This window comes from Chinchilla lanigera, unplaced genomic scaffold (assembly GCF_000276665.1).
Source record: "Chinchilla lanigera isolate Chin_1 unplaced genomic scaffold, ChiLan1.0 scaffold00054, whole genome shotgun sequence".
In the NCBI taxonomy this organism is placed as follows: Eukaryota; Metazoa; Chordata; class Mammalia; order Rodentia; family Chinchillidae; genus Chinchilla; species Chinchilla lanigera.
In genome coordinates, this window is record NW_004955455.1 from 7,335,747 (window position 1) to 7,353,547 (window position 17,801).

General features: G+C 43.6%; 2 gene segments (V, D, J or C); both read left to right on the forward strand.

The window, feature by feature from the left end:
- Positions 1-17,795, forward strand: part of LOC102014012 — a 660,803-nt gene extending 643,008 nt beyond the window's left edge. The window contains 1 exon segment of the V gene segment in view: positions 16,649-17,795. Coding sequence covers positions 16,649-16,700 — 52 coding nt within the window.
- Positions 1-17,801, forward strand: part of LOC102009145 — a 718,028-nt gene that overhangs the window by 696,677 nt on the left and 3,550 nt on the right.

Here is a 17,801-nt window from a genome sequence, read left to right on the forward strand (position 1 = left end):
AAAAAAAAAAAAAAATATATATATATATATATATATATGATAGTTGTAGTCATACTACTAATTTCTCTTAGTTCATTGAAAAGTTTGTGCTAATATTGTTTGGATAATTAAATGCCTATGTCTTGTAACTAATTTAAAGATAACAATACGCAATGTGTTAACCATTGTTACCCTCCTATTATCTTGTTTTGAAATTTTGGTTTTTTTCCTCTTTAACATAAAAAATTATGGTCTAGACATGCATCCATTTACACAAAAATGATTCAAGTTTATCCTTCTTTATGGCAGAGTAGTACTCCATTGTATATAAATACCACATTTTCTTTACCTATTCATCTGTTGATGGGCATGTGGGCTGTTTCCAAGATTTAGCTGTCATAAATTGTGCTGCTATTAACATGGATATCACTGTGATTTGATGCCTTTAACTCTTTTGGAAAGATACCTAGAAGGGGAATAACTGAGTCAAATGGAACCTCTAATTTTAGTTTTTTGAGGAATTTCCATTATTGTTGTACCAATTTACACTCCCACCAACAGTGGAGAAGGGTTCCCTTCTCCACACAGCCTCACTAGCACTTGTTATTGGTTGATTTCTTTAGAATAGCCATTCCTTCTGGAGTGAGATTTAATCTCAGTGTTATTTTAATTTGCATTTCTTGAATGACCAGTGATGTTGAACATTTTTTCTATATTTATTTGCTATTTGTACTTCTTTATCTGAGAAGTGTGTATTCATTTCATAAGGCTATTTTTGGACTGAGTCTTTAAATTTTGGGAATCCAATTTTCTTTTAGTTCTTTGAATATTCTAGATATTAGTCCTTTCTGAGCAGTAGCAGGCAAAAATTGTTTCCTATTCTGTTGGTGGCTTCTTTTGTTGTGCAAAGCTTTTTAATTGTATGTGATCCTGTTTTTTGATTCTTTGTAACATTTCCTGTGCAGTTGGGGTTTTATTCATAAAGTCCTTGCTTACACCTACGTCTTCATGTACCTCTGCTCTAATTACCGGAACTTAGTTTACGTTGGAGCATCAAACTGTTCGTGCAGGTGTTCCAAGCCCCCATAGACTATATTATAGCTTGGGAAGGAGAGTTAAAGAAGCTGGGAGCATAAAATACTGATGCACTCTGTCATGCATTCCACATCAATGGTTTCTGCTCCTGCTGTCTGAGAGGAACAGAGAAGAATTCAGCTTCTACATCAATGGTGTATTCAGTGCACCTGAAGACACTTTACTGTGCTGTAGCACGTTCCACCACTAATGCAGAAATGGTTGATGAGATGACTTCATGTCTGGATTATGGACCTATTTTTACCTTTCAGGAGTTTTAGGGGCTGGGGATATAGCTCAGTGGCATAAGCACCTGCCTGGCAAGTGCAAGATCCTAAGTTCAATCCCTGGTACAGTAAAAAAAAAAGTAAAAGGAGTTTTACATATTCTATCTTCCAGCAAATTATCTATGTTTTTCTATTTATCTTTGATCTATTTCAGTTTTAGGTTAGTGCATGGTGAGGGATATGGGTCTAGGTTCAATCTTCAGAATGTGGAAGGGGAACAAGAGGAGAGGAAGAGGGAAGGAAAGAATTAGAAAAGGTATTTTAGAAAAGAGAATGGGAGAGAAAAATGGAAACAGCTTATATAAACGGAGAGAACTGTTAAAGGGTGGGCGGAGAATGGGAAAAAGAAGTAAGATGAATTATGTACAGGTGAAAATTTCCTATGATAAGTGTGATCATTATGTATGGCAAATATACACTAATAAAAATAATAATGAAAGAATTCCTAAGAGGCTCTCATTGTGTTTTTATTGACTAGTCCCAGTTTTCTTCCCAGGAGCCCATCAAATCCAGGTAAGGTGCATCAGCGCCCTCTTCAGGCACCCATTAAAACCAAAAGGGAAGAGCTGTCTGCATCGGGACCCAAGTTTTGAGCATCGATGATTTTACCACACGCGGCTCCAGCCTAGGTTCCTCTCAGTGGAATAAAAGCAGACGATTATTATGAGTTAAGACCTCCCTGGTCCTGATCTTATCTCTTTCTCCCTGGGAGACCTTGTGATTGTCACGCCCTCTCTCAGTCCCTTTCCTTCCCTGTGATATGCACTCCCCAAATTCTGTCCTCCCAGATCGGGGAAGTTGCAGCACTTTGGTAACAGTGATGGAGCACCCACAGGAGACACTAGGGAGCCGGACAGGAGCCACAGGCCTCAGCTTAAGTCTCTGGCTGCCTGGTGGGTACAGGGTACAGGGGCGGAACCAGTCACCATATTCTCAGTGTCTTCACTCCCTGGCAAATGAAAGAGCTACGGGACTGGGCCCAGCCCACTCGTGTCTCATCTGCCCCTGCACAGCAGCACCATTCTGGAGATCCCTAGATGTGCTCAAAGGACCCAATTTATTACCTGGAATATTTCTTTCACTGTGCCTGTCTGCACACCCCTTCTATCCCTGGAATACTTCACATAGGAGAAAATCTGACTTTGGACTTGAACCTCATTTCCACTGGTTCAGGTTCCCATCCTCATACACCCTCTTCCCTAAAGGCACAGATTAAGGGCTCCCCACACAAGTGCTATGACTTCTTTCCTCTCCAATACAAAGACAGCTCCAGAGACACCTCTGCAAGGAGCTTCCCCTCAGGTTACAACCTGACCTACCTGTCACTCTCTGTCTCATCATGCTACTAATTATCTCTATGCCCCTGTCCATGGTATAGTTCTTCCACTAACAGTATTTTTGCTTAATTGATCCATATATGTTTATTATTTCCATAATGGTTTAGGAATTTATTTTTATTCCAAGAACGTTTGCCTGGAAAAAAAAAAAAAACAGAAACAAGCAGATGGATGCTAATTTTTCTCCTTCTTGTATTTAATAGTTCCAAGCAAAACTTGGGACCTTTCTCAGTATCTGCTCCACCATCCTTATCATCTCAGCCTTTCTTTTCTGTTGATTTAAGGCAACAACTGTCTGTGCGGTTCCAAACATGATATCATATTCAAGATGGAAAATGAAACAAAAGCCAATACATTCTTTTCCTCCTCAAGAACAAAAGTTCCCTTAGAAGAAGTCCAGCAGACCAGAGTGTTCCACCCATGGACTTTCACTGGGTCCTGGCTGCCTTCAACCTGGGAAATCCATCTGGCTTATAATAAAGAGATATGAAAATAAACAGGTACAAGCTGTTGGCATAGGCTGCTGGGACTGCAAAACATGCCGTAGTCTCACCCACAAGATGAAAGCCTGCTGAGTTCATGCTGAACTCACAGGGTGAAATGCAGCACAGACCACAGTGATCTGAGTAAATATGGGTGGTGAACGGTCTCTTTCTTGTGTCTTCAGTGCCAGAGCCACCACTGCCAGCATGCATTTGCACCGTCTGCTTTTGGCTCCATGGAGAGTCAGTGTCTGAGTCCTGAGTCACCCAGCACAAAGCCCTGGGGCCATTTCCATGACACTGATTACCTTACAGAAAGGTTTAGAGACACCTCGGGTAGGCCCTGACCTCTCCTCCTTGTTTCCTGTGTAACAAAAGCCCCTCCTGCAAGATCATGAGGCAGGCAGATGCCACAGGAAGAAGAGGAATTGCTGACTCTATGGACAGTAGACCAGGAATCAAGGAAAAACAGAGCCAAGCAACGGGTTCTTAATCTACACTTGGACCGAGGATACCACTGGGCCTCCAGCAGCCAGCGTGAAATGGTCACCAGGAGGCAGCAGAGAGTCACCTGATAAAGTCCCCGGGAGAAGGGAAGGGCATCTCACATGCCTCAGGGAACCCAAAGGACAGGTGAGTTAACGACCGCAACCTGGGGAAAAGGGTGTCATTTTTCTACGGCATTGTCCTTGACACTTATTTATAAATTCTTTGATGTCTATCTCTCAGATCAGCTTCACAGTTTGCCCTTTTGTCTGATGCGGGCAAAGGAAATTCATTCTATCTACTCACTACCTCCTTCCTTCCTCAGCTCTTTCCCACCCAGCTAAACTTGATACCTGTGAGTCACTTTTCAACCCCTGGCTTCCATCTTGCAGGCTGATTACACATGTAGAAGAGGGTTAGTGACCACGACGCGTGAGCTGGAGAAAAAGCGGGCATTTCGCAACTGTATCTTCTCCCTATTGATGTAAATATTCCTTGGTTTGTGTGACTCTCCAATCCGGCCTTTGTACAATTTGTCTGTTACTCTGTCAGAGCTCTAGGTGCCTCATTTTCCCCTAAACCAGTGATGGCGAACCTTTTAGAGATAGAGTGCCAAACTGCAACCCAAAATCCACCTAGTTATTGAAAAGTGCCAACACTGCAATTAAATCTGAATACTGAGGTTTTAGTTTAGAAAAAAAAAAACTAGTTCCTGCATTAACATCTTTGTCTTAAAAGAGAAACAACACACACGTGCCATAGATTTGCTGCCACTGGGCCTAGGTCACTGTGTGTGCAGAAGCTCTGAAGCTTTGACACAGTATTTGAGCATGAGATGTCGAACCTGCCCAGAGCCGTAGGTCACGTGAAGCACAGCACCTAGGTTCTGTATATGGAGCTCAAAACAAGGAAAGAAAGTTACAGCACCTTACTGGATCTTTACATTTTTCATTTACGCTTAGCTGGGGAGGATTTTATTCCTGTGATGCAGCCCAAGAGTGGAAATCTAGAGCAAGATCCCACACTTGGCCAAGCCTCTTACTGTCGTCTGCAGAGTGGGTTTACATAATGTAGTCAAACTCACTTCCTCTAAGCTCTGCATGGCCAGGTGAACCCCGGAGTGAGACTCAGACCCAGTCTGGAGTAGAAATGTCACCCAGACTTTGGGACCAGCACGTGGGGAAGCCCCCCCCCCATGGAATTAGGCTAAGTCTGCTAGGCGGCTCCCCTCCCCTCTCCCTCCCTGCCACTGAGCCCAGCTCTGGAAACCACAGAAATCACCCAGCAATCGCCCTGAGCCCAAGCTGATTTATATAATGGGAAACTTTCTCCAGCAAGGAGATAAAAAGAGGGGTCAGAGAAAGCCAGCCCAGCCCGGGCATCAAGAAGCACCTTCAGGGACACCTGCACCATGACCTGGATGCCCCTCTTCCTCAACCACCTTCCTTACTGCACAGGTGGTGCCCCAGGGCCCCCACCTAGCCCAGGGCTCTGGGAACTGCCTTGCCCTGCCTGTGTGGCTTTTATCTTATTGTGTGTTTTTATTTTTTTATATTTTTTATATATATTTTTTATATATAAGTATATTTTTGCTCCAAAACTTGAGGCTATCAATTTGCATGATCATATTTAAGGGAACAGTCCTGCCACATCATCTAACTAGCTAGGCTAGGGGCTGGGGATTTAGCTCAGCGGCAAAGCGCCTGCCTGGCAAGCGCAAGGTCGTGAGTTCGGTTCCCGGTACCGGAGAAAAACCAAACTAACTAGCTAGGCTAGTTCTTGCTGTTAAACCCAGCAGACTATTCAATTATCTGGCTCCAGTTGTCGCACATGTAAACATATTAACAGACATTTTGAGGAACACCATAAATTGCTGACCATTAACGAATGTGCCCGGTGATTTCAGCAAAAGCAGTCACTATGAAAATGATCCTGATTTATGTATTCATTTATATTTATAGCTTTCTTTTCAAAAAGGAAATCAATGGGGTCTGTCATTATTTAGTTTGCAGTGTACAATGCAGCTACTATTATATGCCATGTATATTTAGAAAATATGGAAGCATATTCAAGTGCTGTGTTTTGGGGCTGGGGATTTAGCTCAGCGGCAAAAGCGCCTGCCTGGCAAGCGCAAAGTCGTGAGTTCAGTTCCCGGTACCGGAGAAAAAAAAAAAAAAAGACAAAAATCAAGTGCTGTGTTTTGACAAATAATCAAATAAAAGCCAAATGTACAGCTGAGGATCTAGCTCAGTGATAGAGCACCTTCTTAGCAAGGATGAGACCCGGGATCCAATCCCCAGCCCTGAGCATTTCCAATAAATGTGATAGAAGACCATTCTCTAAGGACACTGTGAGTCCATGATGAGGACAGGACTGATTATTGCAGTGGTGTCCAAAGATTTCTCGCTGCTGTAAAGCCACCACCTGCCAACAGCAGAGCCTCTGAGTCCCTGTCTATTCACAATAGGGGTGTATCCCTCCCACGTGTGTGTACAATGCATCAGAAAGAACCTGGGAAATAGGCTTCTGCTGTGCAAGTATAAACCCACCTGCTTAGATGAGGCAGGTGCCAGTGGGTGTGGGTCATACCCATTCCAACAGCCCCAGTGTATCTGGGTAGGGATCTGGCGGAGGACGATTCCCCTGTGCTGGGGGAAACAAGTTCCTCAGCAGAACTAGAACTCAGGTGAGGTGAGTAAGGCACTCCCCTTGAATGCAAAATTCAAAGAAGCTTCTCAAACACTGATAATCAAGATAAATAATGAAATATCTTTATTTTTTAAAACTTTCATTGATATACAATAATTGCACATATTTATGAGGTACAGTATGATACTAAAAGTCAAAAATAATGCCCCAAAACACCCATGAAGAACTTCAGGATGTGGCTTGCCTCACTGGCCTCTCTCAGGCCCCAGCCATGATTGCAGGGGGCAGTAGGTACTGGTGGGTACTACAGTTTGGATCTGGAATTTTCCCAAAATCCTGTGTCACAGGCTTGGCTCTCAGTCCATGGCACTGTTCACTGGGAAATGATGGGAAAATGTCCTTAGGTCATTGGAAGGAGTAACAGGCCCCCAGCCCCTTCCTCTGTTCTTCTCTTTCACTCCTCAGCCACAAGATGAGCACTTTTGCACCATCACACACTCCTGACCACGATGGTCTGCCTGACAACAGGCCCCAAAACAACAGGGCCTTGGACTGAAATTTCCAAAGCTGGGAATCAGAATAAAACTTTTCCTTATATAAATTATCTCAAGTTTTTGTTATAGTGACAGAAATCTGACCAACACAGCAGCAGTGCAGAGCCAGAGTCCAGCCCGTTTCTCCTTCTCCCCACCTCTGTGGCCCACCCCATGGATCTTCATCCTCCCTTGCTGAAGCTCTCTACAGCCCAGCTGTGCGGGCTCAGACTTTTCTACTACTGGTCTCTGCTGCCCCCTACTGGACTTTCCCCCCTTGAGCTGTGCTCCTGGAAGCTGGATGGAGAGTTTAAGGTTAAAGAACTGTAATTGTCCTAAATCCCACTCTACTTCCAAGCTGGCTCCAACCCATGTCCAAGAAAGCTGCTCCTCCCAGGTCTCTCGCTAGCACTAATCAAGTTCCATCGTACAGACTTTACACCTAGTTGCTGTGTGTCTTAAGCAAGAAACCCCCGTTCTCTGTGCCTCTGTTAATTCATCAGTAGAAGGAGCTAGAATATCTCTGCCAATTCAGTTAGTTTGTGACAGCTACAGAAGGAGCAAGAGTCTCTCCCCCACTCAAACAAAAGAGTCTCTCCCCATTTCTGTGGAGAGCTGAGATGGGAACTGTCTGCTTAGAATGAAAGGAGCTAGGGTCTTTGGTTTCTACAGGACTGCTCAGAGAGGGCTTAGGATCTATTGAGCCAGCCCCTGGCTCAGAATTGTAGATTCAGAACTTTTGTCATCCTCTGCCTCAGCCCCCTGCCCCAGGTCTCCCTCTAGTGGAAAGATTGGAGTGTTGGTTTAAATTAGGAGCCAGCATGGAGCAGGAAACTGAGGACACCTGGGCCTGTGCGGAAGCAGCCCCTGCAGAGTCTCTGGGGCCTCTGGGTGGACAGCATGACGAGGCTGGCCAGCAAGTACACAGGGGGTCCCTCTGACAGGGAGAAGGACAAGGCAAACCCCTCAGCCCCAAGACAGAAGGTCCAGGTTCCAGGGACACTGAACTTTGGGCAACTGGACCTTCTGCCTGGAAGTCAATCCAGCGCTTAGCTCAGTGAGGAGCAGGGGAGGGCTTCGGGAGCCAGCGCCACAGCTGCACCATCTGGGGAGGCCCCAGGCCTTGGGAGATCCCCAGAGGCCACTTAGACCGGATTTCCGACTGCAGACACCCTGGGAGGATGTGGTCTGCGGTGACAGTCTGCCCAGAGGCCATGGCAGACACAGGGCGTGCTGTCTTTAGGGACAGCCCCCTGCTTTCCCCCAAGACTTGGGGCTGTCCCTGGAGAAAACCACAGCTTTGGGGTCTTGCATAGTGGAACTATCACACCACAGCATGTAGTAGGGAGGAGGCAGCTGTGGCCTAGACTCCCAGGTTGGGCCCTGCTTGTATCCCCCAGGATATGGGAACCCCATGGTCAGAGGTAGGAGTCAGTCTTGTACCCCAACTGGAAAGAAGCTGGATTGGATTTGAGGATTCCCAGGGCCTCCCCTTGAATCCTGTATGACAGTTCTTAGGAAGACCTATACCTCATTACTGTTCAATACTTAGATCATCTATAAGGTAAGGGATGTATGAGATTTAGTATAATCTAGCTCTCAACACCTAAAGTTGCCCTCACAATGTTTTGGAGTAGAGAGATCCAGCCTAGAGATCCTTGAAAACTGATCTGATGATGTGGGTAAAACTATTATGTCATGATCACCATCTCTCTCTCTCTCTCTCTCTCTCTCTCTCTCTCTCTCTCTTGCTCGCTCTCTTTTTTTCTCTCTTTCCCTCTCCCCTTCCTTCTCCCTCTCCCTCTCCCTCTACTTCTTTCCCTCTTTTTCATGATCATCATTATCACAAACTGTGAAGGATCTGAGACTTTACCCTCCTTACAAGCTAAAACATGAGCTTGCCACAGTTTCTTTTTTTTTTTTTATTTTAAAGATAAAAGGAGGGAAACATTAACAGACATACAACATTTTACAACATATCACAAGCACAATACAGACAATACAGAGTTACAAACAAAGTGGTAGGGAATTAACAATGGTGGTTGTATTGCCACAGTTTCTTGAATGCCGGAGGAAGACAAAAACTCCTGGCTCAGAGACACAGAACAGTTTATCACTCACAGCAATAGTCATTGCCAGAGCTGATGCCTTTTCTTGCATCAGTCTCACAAGGTTATGCAAAGAGGGCAAGGTGACATCTGCATGCTTGAGTTCAGGGCCCCAGGTCTTAAATATAGGACAGCAAGCATGCCTGCCCTCAGCTCCAAAGGGAGATACTATCATTACCTTCCATAGGTGCTCACTGTACAGACATCCTTGAAAAAAAGCCCAGAGGGAAGGCAGTTGGCACCTTTGCTCAAGAGAAATGCAGAAACAGAGATCTGTGGACAACTTTTTTCCAGGCAACCATAATCTATAGCAGTGTAATAAAGTTGAAAGCTGTTTCTCCATTACTGCATTCCATGAAAATGTCTGGACTGATTTTCATGAACTTTAGCAGGAAATTTCATGAGTATTTGAACATGGGCCAAGCAAATCTCAAAGGAAGACCGGAGAGGACCTTTTTTAAAGATCTGCTTTAACAAAAAAATAAAAAGGCTTAGTGCTGTAAGTGTAAACTTACATTACAAATCTTGCGGGACAATAAGGTAACTATGGTTGACAGTTCACTGGATATTTCAAAATAGGTAACAGAATTTTGGCTCGTTGGTTGTTTTTCTCTTTTCTAAGGGTCAAGATCTCGCTATGTTCCCTAAGCTGGCCTTGAATTCCTGGGATTAAACCATCCTTTTGTCTCAGCCTCCAGAGTAGCTGGGCTACATTTGTATGGCACCACACCCAGCTCAATAGGCAGAGTTTTGAGTGTTTTCAATACAAAGAATTAATAACTATTTGAGGTGATAGGTTTGTCAATTGCCTTGCTCTGGTCATTATAAATGGAACATTACCCCCATTGACATATATAATTATGTGTCAATTCAAAATTAATATTTATAAAAATCTTTTGTGACCTAAAAAGCAACCTGAGTTGCACCTATTTAACTCCACACAGGTTGCTTTTAGAGCAAGAGAATAGGCCCTCACTGTTGTCCCATGAGTGTAGATTAAGACCCTTTCTCATCAGGTTACGGGACCCCAAAGATCTTAGACATTTTTGTGCTGGGCTGCCAGGGACATCAGACAGCATGAAAATGGAGGCATCATCAACAAAGCATGCCCTGGTGCTATGCAAGAGCCAGGCTTCAGAGCCAATCCCAGCCCTGGCACTTGCTGGCCCTATGGCATCATAAAACTAGAGTACCAGCCTCAGCATCATTTTCCTCATCTTCAGGTAGGAAAAGGGATCCTCTTAGCGCACAAGGATAATGCTTGTAAAACATTCAGCCAGTGCTAAAGCCAAAGCATTAGTATTACCATTGTATTATGTATTATATTCCTGGGCCTCAAAACCAACCCCACCCAAAGGAGGTGCCCAGCTCTCTCCTGCACCTATTCCTAACAGAACACAAACCTTGGCTCACTTGGGAACTAGCCACAAACCTCCAAGGTTGATAAAGGAATGAAAATTCGGGGAATGGGTTCACTCCTAGATCCTGAGACACCCTACATCCATGCATAGAACAACTATGGAGTTTGCATTTCTCTTCTCTGGGCTTTAGTTTTCTCACCTATAGAACAGGGACGTTTCCCTCAAGGACAGCCCAGGAGTTGTTCCAAAAGCTAAAGTAAGAGGAAAGCAAAAAGGGGAACCAGCATTCATTCAGCACCCTCCAGAAGCTTAGTAAACTCTTGGGCTTGTTAATTCTCATATACTTTCTGCTGCAGAAAAACTGTCTCCCCATTTTACCTAGAAGAAAACTGAGACCTGCTGGTGACCTAGGTCTGAATAGACAAAGCCACAATCTTACCACTACCGCTTGCCTGAAAGACACACAATCACTCTTTGCAGGTTCCTTGCTTGACTCAGGAGTAGGCCAGATAGGAGCTGACCAGGCTTGACCAACCCAACCAAGGTAGAGCCTGTCCCAACTGGCCAGAGTGCAGTGTGTACACTCCATCCTCTGGAGGCTGATCAGAGAAGCACCATCCCTGCCCTGCCCTCCTGAATTCAGGCCCTAAGGGGACCACAAGTCCCCTGAGAGACACCCCTAGACCCACAGTGTCCTTGGGGAACTGGGGAAAGAGGGTGGTTCAGGTGTGCCCCACCCAGTACCCTAGGGGTGGGGCCAGGCAGGTGGCTGCCCTAGGGAGCAATTGAACCCTGGATGCCAACTACAGCAGGTCAGTTGGTGGCTGTATCTCTGGGAGAGACCTCCAGAGGTAGTAGCCTTGGCCAGGGATCAGAACCCATCCAGACGGAGGAGAGGGCTGGCCACATGGACTCCTACGCACTGGAGCAGCCTCTGCTTGTGAGAGAGGAAGGAGGGCCTCTGCAGGGATCCTATGCCGCAGGTCCAGCCAGAGGTGCCTGACTCTGAGAGCAGATGAAGCTAAAACCAAGGACAGGCCAAGTGAGTCATGAGGCCCCAGGTGTTGAGCCCTGGCCCCAGGCCATGCAGGACCCTCCTGATGCTGGGCCTAGCCATGGATTTGCTGGCAGCACCTCAGCACTGAGGAGCAGGATCCCAAGTCCTGGAGCCCAGACAGAAAGCATGTGTTCCAGCCTGCAGAGCCTGTGGGGCAGGTAAGGGACCTCACCATGGGGAACGGGCAAGGAAAAGAGCAGTAGGGGACCATGAAGGGGGTTAGAAGGATCAGCGCTCGAGGAGGGACTTGATACACTGGCTTAAAGTGTTAGTATTTGTCTATCGTGGCTTTGTTTGTGTTTTTATTTTTCAGTGTTGCACTGAAGTATTACTTATCCCAGTTCCTGAGTTGTTTGTGCCAAGGCTAGTGCCTCATTTGTTTATAAACATTTACTGAGGGCCAGGCCTGGGCATTGTGACTGTGGGTCTGAACTAAGGGGGCCTGTCCCAGGCCCTGTTTTAGGGGCAATAAACAGGGAGGAAAGATGTTCCCTCTGTGGGCAGATTCCCAAGCTGGTCTCACAGGTCCAGGGGTACTGGCTGGTGATGGTAGCCTCCAGCAAAGGTAGCAGTGCATGGAGAGGAAAGTGTGGACCACACCAGTGTCAGGGAGCTCCTTGAGCAGGGGCAGGTCCTTCAAGGGCCTGTGCTCCTGGCCTTTGTCCTGTAGTTCTAAAGGAGGTGTTGGAGCAACTTAATTGTTTTGAAAAAATTGGTTCCAGATCTCAGCCTGGTATAAAGCCAAATTTGAGACAGATGGAGAGAGGGAAGCAGCCACATTTGGGGAGGTGGTGAAGAAGAACCACAGGCTCCATGGGAAGGACATGCAGGTCCACATGGTGACTAGGCTCCAAGATTGCTAGGAAAGTGGCAAGTACATTTAAAGCAGAGATCCAGGAGCACTGACCAGGGAAGACTAGACATTGTCATAGACGGTCTCTAGGCATTTAACTGTACAGTCATTATAGCAATAGGCAACAAGCCATAAAGAAATTGTGTTTATCAAAAACGTGTAATTCCACTTCTAGGGATTTATCTTGGGGTTGGGGGAGGAGGTGAAACCAAAGGTTTACAAACCAAAGGTTTACAAACCAGAAAACCAAAGGTTTTCTCCTCCCCATTAATATTGGTGAACTCAATATTAATGGGGAGGAGAAAATGGGGAAACCTTTGAATAGCCAGGAAAAAGAGTATCACAGGCACAGAACAGCACATCCATCCTAAGGAATCTTCCACAAACCTACAAATTTCTGTTTCTGAAAAACAAAATCTGGCATAAAGTTAATACTCAATAAAGGTTTATTATTATCATCAAAATAAAGACATCAGTCTCATAAAAAATTCTTCAGAAGCATCTCTAGTATGAAGAAATCTGTTTTTTTTAAAGATAGAAATGCTTACACTGGCTTTCTTAAAGTATATGTGCATTTTTCAAATATAGAACATTTTCAGTCATGTAGCTCTTGCTGGTGGGATTTTGCTTAATTTTAATTTTATTATTCTGCTCTTATTACCATGTTCATAAGAAGAAATATTTTTCTTCAAAAAAAATTTTTTTGGTACCAGGAATCAAACTTAGGACCTCACGCTTGCCATGCAGGTGCTGTGCCACTGAGCTAGATCCCTGGCCCATCAAAAATAATTTTAATGCAAGAGTAACACATGTTTTTGTAAATATACATGTGCTTTTTGAAAATGTATGTATGAATGAATATATATGTGTGCAGATATGGAGCACAGAAGTATATAAAGAGTATATAAACATCTCTTAAGATCTCTTACTTTTTTGCCCCAAAACCTGTTCCCTGGCAATGACCACTGTTGTGTTGGTCTATTAACTTAGACTTTTTCTCTGTGTGTGTCCCTAAATCGCACACACAGACATAATTGGTGTTGAGATTCTATTTTCAAAAATCAAGCCATGCTCTGCATTTTATCCTGCAACTAGCTTTTTAAACAACCTGTTACTGGTATTTTTCATATTAGTCCATATAGATCTACTACCATATTCTCATAAATAACTTTCTAGGCAAAGTTTGGATGAAACAGAATTTTGTGTTCATTCCCTTATTAATGGACATTTGTTTTTTCCACTAAAGCTATATGAGTAATCCCATAATAGACATTCCTGTTTATGTGTGTGTATAGATAGATCACACTTATGTGCTTACAAAGAATAGATGCCTAAAAGTGGAATTTTCCAATCATAGAGAACAACTTTTCAAATTGTAAATGTAATTCTCATAATGCCTCCGGAAGACTGTTCTAGTTTACGCTTACACAGTGAATAACAGTGCCCTTTCTCCTTCATTCTTGCTCAAAATCTGATATTTTTTATCTTCTTTTATGTTGCCTGGGTATTAAGCAAAAATAGAATGTGTTTGTTGTTGTATTATTTATTTGATCATTGAAGAAACTGTTTATGCTTTCACATGTTGTATGGACTGCCTTTGTTCTTTCTGTGGATTAATAGGTCATTCCATTGCCTGCTTTTCCATTCAGTTGCTCTTATCTTCTATATCTATAGATATTCTTAGTGTGCTTGGGCTATTAACCCCTTGTTTAGTTTTTATGTTGTAAATTTTTCCCTGATCTATTTTATGCCTTTTGTTTATGGGGTCTTTCACCATAAAGCAGTCGTTAATTTTCTATGAGTCATATTGGTTTGATATTTTCTTTCTGCTTTTTATGGTTTGTACCATATATAAGAAAGTCATTTATTTTAATATTGTAAATCATTTTCCTATTGTATTCTGGTACTTTCATTGTTTTGATGCTTTGATTTGTGTTGTTTTAACTTTATCTAGAGTTTATTTTGTGTATACAGAAATATAATCTTATTTATTTTCTAGATGAAAAGCCAATCACACATTTTAAATATAAATATGTCTTCTATCAAATGCTAAATGACTGATCTATTGCATGCTCTCTGTGGTTCCCTTGATCTGCTGTTATATTTCTACATTGTTCCATCCCGTTTATTTTAGCTTTGTAGCATGTGTTGGTTAGTATCTGATAGAGAAAAATCCTGTGATTATTACTATGTTCCAAATATTCCTGTCTATTCTCCATCATTCTTACTACTGAACTTTAGAATCAGACCCTTAATTATGAAAAAAATCATCCTTTTGCTATTATGCTTATAATTTCATGGAATATAGGATTAGTATGAGAACTCGTGCCTATATATGTTCAGCATTTTCAGCCAAGAACACAAAATTCTCTCCATTCATTCACTTTTATATCTACTAGTAGAGAAATTTTATATTTTATTCATGCAGAACTTGCACATTTTATGTTGCTTACTTGCAGTATATCTTTAACATAACTTTATTGAGGTTGTAAATTTCTTAACAATTTCATATCCTAAATGGTTACTGCTTATGTAACAGAGAAGTCTGTTAACTTTTATAGTGAACAGTTTTAATTCCTGAATGAGTTCTAATGTTTCTTTGGTTTATTCATTTGGCTGTGTTTGTTTATTTTAGTAGACCAACACATCATTTGCAACAAACAATTTGCTCTCTTTTTTTCTTAATACTTTTATGCATTTTTCCCTCCTTAATCTCACTCCATTGGCTGGGATCTGTAGAATATGCTGAATAATAAAAGCATATGTAATCAAACTTGCCTTATTCCTGACTTAAATGTTTTGCCTTTGTGTTTTAAGGTTGTTGTAAATTTTGGAACATACTGTTTAATGAGTTGAGGAAATTTCTTTCAATAACTTAACCAAATGCTGAATGTTTGTTGTCTTTATTCAGAAAAAAGTGTTGGATTTATATTGCTATTATATTAAATTCTGTCTCAACGGTCTTATGTGCCTACTTTTAATACAATAGTAGCTAATAGTTGTGCTGTTAAGGTAAAAAAAGAAATGCTGCCTCCAATGCAGTATGTATTTTTCTAATATAAATAAATTTCCTTAGGAGATAAAATCAGATTTGGAAAACCTGAGGGTTTCTGCCATGATCATTTCTTTCTTAGAGTGAGATTTGGGTGTTTTTTCTTCTTCTTTTAGAGTATTTTGATGTTGTGCTGTGTTCGAATATCTAGGATACAGAGGGTGATTCAATGGTGGTAACACATGACTCCAGGCCTCTGGCTCAGATAGTAATTATTGAAATGAGGACAAAATAAAAGATCAGTTTTGCAGGAAAGTTAATTTTATTGGGTCTGTTGAATTTGAGGTTCCTGTGGGATATTTAAGCAGAGATAGATTTAAAAGTTAAAATAAATATGAATCTGAAGATTAGAAAAGTCAGGACTAAATAGGGATCTAGGGTCCCTGGGTAATTATAGGGGTAATTGTGAGGATCAGATGCAGAGATAGTGGAGAAAGCACAGGGAAAGCAAACTTAAGTGATGATCTGAAAGTCAGCAGCCATCCATGGGCCAAGGAGAAAGGGAATCACCAAAGAGAGGAGTATGAACAGAAAGAGGGGCCTCTTGCAGAGACAGCTGAGTAGCTTCAAGGAACTGCAGACTTGACTGGAATAGGGTCTTGACTTGAGAAATTTCAGGGAAATATGAAGCAGAGAAACCCTACCATATCCCGGCATGCAAAACAGTGCCAGGCATAGATGGGTGCTTGATAGCCGCTGTTGGGTGAATGGATAATTGAAAAAGAAACAATGAAACAGACAGATGAATGGATGATTATGCAAGTGGATGGATGGGTGGATAAATGAAAGGGTAAATTAATGGAAAGGGTGGTCTGAGAGATCAGAAAAGAGTTTATGAATGAGGGGGACCTGAGTGACATCTCCACGAACAGAAATGCAAGTAGAAGAGTTTCCATGTGGTAGTACCTTAAGTTAGGAATGACCCAGTATCCATGGGTTCAGGGAGGAAGCTGGCCTAGCTTGGGACTTGTGGGGAGAAGATTTAAAATCCCTAACATGAGGACAAGAAAAGTTCAGCAAGTTCAGACCAGCTGAGGACTCTTGACCAAAACATACAGCCAATGGATATATCTCTCAGAGATTTACTTAGCACCTACTAGGGACCTCCCCTTTCTGATGGGAAATTAGGGAAATTGCTGGTAGGGAAGTTGCAATGGGAAATTGCTGTCAGCACTAACAGCCTCATGGAAAAGAGGGCACACATGGCAGTGGGCAGTGCCCGTCTGGAAAAGAAGGCAGGTCTCTAGGGGGCAGACCACACACCCAATAACTGCTGAGGACACAACCCACCCGTCACGCCTACTAGATTCCCATTGCAGCCTACGCCCCAGGGAGCAGGCCCCAGGTGCTAGCCCCGCGGGTTTTGGTCTGAGCCTCTATCACTGTGGTATATCTTCGGCGGCGGGACCCATCTCACCGTCCTAGGTAAGTGGATCTCGTGATCTTTCCCAGCCTGCCCTCCTCCTTTTCTCTCTTGGGAAAGTCTGTTTTCTCTTTCTGGGGATCTTTTCCTCTCTACTCTCCCTGAGTCTGGGGGAGGTGGGTGATCCTAGGGTACACAGCAGAAAGCGTCCCACCAGTCAGATATGGCTTAGTCCTGAAGATCTTGGGTGGAACTGTTCAGATAAGGGGTGTCCTTTCTCTTTTCTAGGACAGACACCCAAGTAGGGTCAGGGAGCATGTCTGGAAAGGGACACTCAGTGGCTACAGAGACTGCCTCTAAAGGCTCCAGAGCCTAAACTGAGAACTGAATGTTAAATTAGGCTAGGAGGAGTACTCTGAAGGCACAGGGACATGGCTGGAGGTTACTGCAAGTGGAGACAAGCAGAGAGAGCTCTGGCTTACCCTAGGTTCCACTCTCCAGGCCTCTCCTGGCAAGGAGGAAACAGGGACACAGAGAGATACATCAGACTGTGCGAGGTGACCAGAGCCCAACATGGTCATCAGAAAAGAGAGGTCCATAGAGCAGAGACTCATCTGTTCTGGAGCCCCTTAAACTTGGGCCATGGAGTCTCCATTGCACATTACTGTCTCCTGCCTTCTTCAAAGGGCACATTAGGCTCAAGAGATGAGGAACGGGATGTGGAGACAGGGCTTGCAGAAACTACCTCAGTGCAAGGTAGAATCAAGATTTACCAGAAGCTACCGGGATGGGGGGAAGCTTCTGTGCACCTCGGTGTGGGGGAGCAGCCCCAGGAAAACAACCTAGTCAAATAGTTTGATGATCAGACTGGTAGGATAGAGCCAAGATGTGGAACAGGCCGGGCATGTCAGGATGTAACACACAGCTTGGCAAAAGAGTATATCTGGCTAGAACAGAGCAGTAAAACTGGAGGAGAAAAGAGGCTAAGCCCACTCTCCTGTACGAAAAAGAGGCTCAGGGCCTCCCCACACAGCAGAGGCCATGCTCCAGGATGTTTAGAGACATCCTGCTTAGAGAAGAGGCACCAGACAAGGGAAAAGTGAACTTCACTGCAGGTCTTGCCTCAGGTATGCCCCGTGAGCTAAGGGAAAGAGTCTAGACTCAGACTCCAGAGACCAGA